General features: G+C 46.3%; 1 protein-coding gene across 1 annotated transcript; it reads left to right on the top strand.

The window, feature by feature from the left end:
• Positions 1-250: 250 nt before the first annotated feature.
• rnf214 (ring finger protein 214) lies at positions 251-3,577 on the top strand. The gene is made up of 6 exons (XM_086169712.1): positions 251-539; positions 975-1,195; positions 1,507-1,640; positions 1,713-1,941; positions 2,018-2,227; positions 2,455-3,577. Exons 1-6 carry the CDS (start codon positions 434-436, stop codon positions 3,061-3,063), a joined length of 1,509 nt encoding a protein of 502 aa, XP_086025838.1. The 5' UTR covers positions 251-433; the 3' UTR covers positions 3,064-3,577.
• Positions 3,578-6,000: the final 2,423 nt, after the last annotated feature.

The following is a 6,000-nucleotide window of genomic DNA, read 5'->3' as shown; positions in this document are numbered from 1 at the left end:
AATAAAAGGCACTTCCGAAAATCTAACAGAAAATAAAGTAATTTGGCTACTATTTCATTTTCTGAATAAAAGACGAGTACTATCCCACTAACTGCAGTTAGTGGCACTACACGCGACATTTGTCATCGAAACAAACGATTGCCGTCGATATTTAAATAAAAAATCACGTATTTCCCACCCGAGTAAACATTGATGTAATAGACGATCTTTGACCCGAAATAAGCGAGGAGGGGTTCCGTGTTACATACGGACCATATTCAGTGTTACACACCCCGGCAGCACAGCGGGGAGTCATTGTAACAAGACAACTATAACAACACTGGTTTTATTTAAAAACACGTCTTAAAAACTTACTAACGAGCTGAGGTTCGAACCGGAACCGTTTCCGTCCGGTGCTCGAAGGGACTCACGCTCTCACGACAGACCGGTTAGCATGGATGCTAATCTGGAAGTGGCTACAGCGGAGGAGGCGGAAGTGTCCGACCCGGCGGAGGACGACGATTTGCGGCTGCAGCTCGGCAGGATGTCGGCGGAGGAAAGTAAGACGGGCGACCTCCGATTTTACATTTTACGGTTCCGATGCCGAAAAGACATTAGAAATATAAATTGATTAGTTTTTCATTTTAGAACAACGACTATTTCTTTCATTTCTTCATTTCGGATTAAGTTTCGTTTCATGGTAATTCGATTCAATTTCTCGGATTTTTATGGCGGAAGTGAACTCTACATTTTAGGAAATTGTTACCTGGTATTTCGTTAATTTATCATTAAATTGTAGGTTTAGTTATTCCAGATTATTGTTTAAATTCCAGATTTTTTTTGCAGAAGTTCTGATTATCTTGAAACAAGAAATTGTATTAATTAAATCAATTGTACCAAATTACAAATTAGGGACTCCTGAGATGTCGATCTTTTCTATAGATACAATCTTGAAAAAGGCCGTATCACATCTTCTGATTACTGTTTTGCCCCAGTTGTCATGGATACGGAGGCAGGGAACATAATGAGTAGGGAGGTTAGCGTGAACACTGAGGAGGACTGGGAGCTGCAGGTGGAAGCCATGATGGAGGTCAATAAAGACCTGAAGCATCGCCATGACAACCTGCTGAAGCAGCTGCAGCAGGAGAAGGATGAGCACGTTGCACTTGTCCGGCAGCTGCAGAAGAAGAAGGAGGACGGCAAGCGCCAGCACCAGGTCTTACGCACACATATAAACACACACACATTCAAAGTATAGAATGAGTTCTAGACTTACTCTTTTTCCATGGTGTTTCCAAGCAGGATGTGTTTTACACCCTATTAGAAGGGGAGGGGGGAAAACTGCCTGGAAAAGGGTCACTGTCAAAACCGGGCCATATATTTTCAGCAAAATTCCAAAAAGTTCTTTAAAAAGAAGCTGAGAGAATCAGGAGAGATCCGGTTGAGTCGATGAAGGCGGCATGGGCTTCTTCATTGTCTGCTTTTCTTGGTTATCTTCTTCTCAGTGTTCCCCCTCTTCTTCCTCAGGCTCTGTTGGGGAAACTGGACTTGGTGAGGGTGAAGCTGCAGCTGAACAACTCCCAGACCGCAAAGCAGACCTTCCTGTCTAAGAAGGAGGAGATGAGCAACAACAAGCTGCAGGCCGAGGAGGAGAGAAGCAGGTGAACGACCGCCGCCTGCTTCGTCGTCATGTGAGCCCGGATTTATAACTCGGCACCCCTGCTGGCCAACAGGCTAAATGAGGAGCTGGCGGCGGAAGACGCGAAGCTGGTGGTGCTGGCTAAGGAGCAGGAGGATGATCAAAAGCGTTGGTTGGAGGAGCTGGACGAGTTGAGGCAGAAGATGGATCAGGTGAAGAAGGAGGCGAAGGAGGCGAAGCAACAAGCGCTGCGGGACGAGATCGCTGCCCTTGAGAGTCAGCGAGATCTCATCATGAGTTACGTCAACGCCTGGCTGAGGGAGGTGAGATGACTTGACGGGGACGCTCACGCTTTTCCTCATGCCGTCCAAAATCTACCACATTACCTCATACCCACAGGTGGCGCTGTACCTGTCAGGTCTGGAGAAGGACTTTCCCCAGCAGTTCCATCAGGAGCGTCCTAGATGGGAGAAGGAGGAAGCCGCCGTCCGCCAGAAACAGGCCAACCTGGAGAGCCGCTTCCAGGATGCTCGGCAGCAGCTGCTACAGGGACGAAGGCCAGAATCTCTGCCAAAATTCAACATAATGTCACTACCCGAGGTGCCCATGGTATGATACACACACGTACACAAACTCTTATATCCACAGATACACGCAAACAGATACACGAATGCACACACACTGATATGGACAGACACACACCTGTATTTGTTGCTCACTAATTAGCCCTTATCTCCTGAAGCTACTTAGTTATCTGACTCACTGTCACCCCCGCGGGTGCACAGTGGTATTATGCAACACCTTTTTTCATGTTCAACCTTGTGTCTCCCTGGCAGGATGACTTAAGGTTCAAATTGCTGATGCGGACACTGCATCCCCCCTTGACTCGAGCCACTATCGTCCCGCAACCTCCCAATCACTACTTGCTTCAGCGCCAGCACCTCCACCGCTCTCCATCCCCCCATCAAATGCAGCTCCAACACCGCTTTCATGCACCACAGCATCAGGGTTTGCAATGTGTCCAGGGCCCCGCCGGGGCAACCGTCTCGCGGCCCGGCCTTTCGCCGTCCCCTCCTTTCCAGCCCGCCTACCCGGTGGTTCCTTCCCCGCCTCCCCCCTCAGACTTGGCTGCCAAACTGGAGAGCCTGCTGGAGAAACTGGGCTCCAGCTTCCCCAACTGCACCCGCGACCAGCTGCGGTCGCTGCTGCAGAAGGTGAAGAACGACCGAGGGACGATGGCCGGCCTGACCACGGACGAGGTGGTGGAGCTTGTGGGCCGCCAGTTGGAGACCCCGCTTTGTCTTATATGTCTGAACCAAGTGGAGCCAGAACAGCGCCTCAAGTCGTCCTGCAACCACATCATCCACCGGGACTGCATACAGGTGTGGCAGCAGTCCAAGATCGTTCCCTGCCCCTTCTGCCTCACAACTGCCACTGGCAAGTGACCCTCACTTCGCCCAGATGACCGAGGGAACAGTTGCGACGCTGGTTGCTATGATAACCAACCATCATTGGACACGCTGGTCTTTGTCCCGCACTGGAACGGCAACTAGGCTGCCGCTACATGAGGTCAGAGGTCAAAGATCAGATTCGAAGGAATGTGAATAATGTATCATTTTACTGACGGCTACTAAATAAAGAATTTAAAGATGAAGCAGGATAAGTGGCAGACAATGGATGGATCTTCTGTAGTTTTGTTTTGTTAATACTATCATTTTTAGGGCAACCTAAAATCATTTTTAGGGCAACCTAACCTTTTCTGGCCAATTCTGTTCAACTTATTTTCTGCCTTGTCCCATGGGTTGTTTTGTCTTTTTTTTTTTTTGTTGTTGTTGTTGTTTCAAACTATTTTCATTTTTTTTGTTAATATAGTTAATGATCTGCTGATGTAAACACAATTAATCCCCAGAGAGCCACCAGACACCTGCTTTCAAACACAGTTTTGAATTTCTAGCGAATTTTCAGGATTCTTTTTTGTCTGGAAAACCTGTAAATGGTACCCAGTAAGGAAAGAAAAACATTTTCCAATAAAAAGACTCTGAGAATGAAAGTGTCGTCGTAAATCAGCCCCCAAACCACCAATGGCTTTTTAAAGGTTCCTGCAAAAGATAACCCTTCCCTCCCAGTGGACTCCTGCTCAGCCTTAATGGGAGAGGCTGGGTGGTGATGGGGGGGCGGCAATGCTTTCCCGGTAAATACCACGACAAGCCTGTGTGTGTGTGTGTGTGTGAGAGAGAGAGAGAGAGAGAGAGAGAGAGAGGGGTAATGGCTGTGTTTACTGTCAGCTTGAAGGTTTTACTGCTCTTCGTCTCTTGACAGATGAAGAGACGATTCTGTCTCAGTTTAACAGACAAAACACAGAAGAAAAATAAGCTTTGCAGCAGAAAAGAGTGTTTAAAGCCTCAGTTTGTGAGACTGAAGATTCAGAGACGTTTAAGGACAAATTAATTCCTGTTGACTGTTTTTTTTTTCTCGATTTCAGTCACTTGAGACATTCGGCGGAATTCTGTCAGCAGCTTCCTATTGTTTTTTTTCTTTTTTTTTTTTTACAGTTTTAATGATTGTTGACAAATCATCAGTTCCTCTATTTATGAAACTTCTTTCACAAAGTTCCTGTTTCTGAAGAAACAAGCCTTTCATTCATTCATTCATTCATTCATTCCTACTCTACACATCTCACCCTATTCACAGGGGGGGCTGGAGCCAATCACAGCTGTCCCTGAGCCAGGAGGCGGGGCTTAACCCAGACTGGGCAGCTGTCAATCAAAGACATCTGACCATTCACCCTCTCGATCACCAATATGGACAATTTAGAGTCTGCAACAAACCTCATGACCTTTTACAAAGAACCCAAGCGGGAGAACATGGTGAAAACCCAGTTTGGGTCAGAAGCAGAAGCAGAACACTTCCTACTAGAAGGAGACGGAGCTCCAAGCTGCCGCCGTGCAAACACAGATCACCGTTTAGAGCCCCCTAAAGGACTCGGGGTCAACCGGCGTCTCCTGCTGTCATGGAAACAGATCCGGGAGGTTTGAGTTTCACTTCCTTCCTGGTTTGATCCCGATGTCACCGGACAAAGACGAATGTTGTTTACGGGCGGCGTCTCATTATCTTTTTCCTTAAAGGTTGAATTTATTAGTTTCCATCATCGATGTCGCTCCATCAATTAATGCCGTTGACGGCTCGGCCCGTCGCCCACCCCGCCCCCCCAACACCTTCCTCCTGGGCAGGAGAAGCTCCTCTCCTCCTCCTGGCATTAACGGCCTGTCATACTGGCGTGCTGGGGGAGTTAAGGACGGGGGGTGGGGGTTGTGGCGGGGGGGGGGGGGGGCGCCCAGCGGTGTCAATTAAATGTGATTGACTGAGTAAAAGAAGCACATAAATAAGGAGCAACAACAGACACAAAAATCCATACGTGACTCGCCGCCGCCTGTCAGGACGCCGCTCGCTTGTCCGCTTCCACGCCGCACGAGCGCGCGCCCGCAGACCAGCCTGCTCTCACACACACACACACACACACACACACACACAAACACGTATACGGACCAATTAGCAGAGGAGGCTGGACCCGGCGGCTTCTGGGAATCGACTCAAACTGTTGTCCAATAAATGAGGTCTAATTTATCAGTTTAACTCCCCCTTCATCCCCCATCAAACCCCTGTCCTGAAGAGACACTCCTGTTTTTATATTTCTTGATTACACCCCCTGGCCCATAAAAACACATCTCCTTGACCTCTGACCTCTAAAGACTTGTTTCTATGGAATTGTTTTTCAAATGACCTAACAGCAAATGTTGTTTTTATTGGTTGTCCCCATCAGACTCAGATCTGCAGGTCATTTTTAAGGTAACTATATAGTCTATTATTTTCTGACATTTTCTGACATTTATTAAATCCCACAGATTTTTGGAGATTAATGTACATTCTCAACAAATTTACTCCATTGCTAATTTCTCCATTATTGACTGCTTCTCAGCCATTCTTAGTATTTTTTTCTGCCATATTTTGTATGACTTGTTTCTCAGGAGCAATTATTTTCTCTGATCTGCTAATTTTCTTTTAATTTACAATAAATCTGTTTCCTGCTGTTTATTTCAAAATGGCATTCTCAATTTCAAAGTAGCATCCTCTACCTTTCAGTGAATTTTCTATTAAATTATTTCTCTAGACCTAAAAAGGCAAAAATATTGTTTTAAGTAATCTATCACTCCAATTCCATGTTAATTCATTTTTCAAACTCCAGGTAATCGAGACAATTGATTAAGTTAAATATTTTGGATTTTCTCATTCTTCTTCAGGTTACTTCATTTGTAAAGGAATTTCTCAGTCATTTTCAGGGGTTTTCTTTTAAATGTATACTTTTTCAGGGGGTATTTTACAAG

The sequence above is a fragment of the Fistularia commersonii genome, chromosome 22, assembly GCF_037954325.1.
Source record: "Fistularia commersonii isolate RoL2024-O1a breed Wild chromosome 22, RoL_Fcom_v1.0, whole genome shotgun sequence".
NCBI lineage: Eukaryota > Metazoa > Chordata > Actinopteri > Syngnathiformes > Fistulariidae > Fistularia > Fistularia commersonii.
This window is presented reverse-complemented; position numbering and strand designations above follow the sequence as displayed.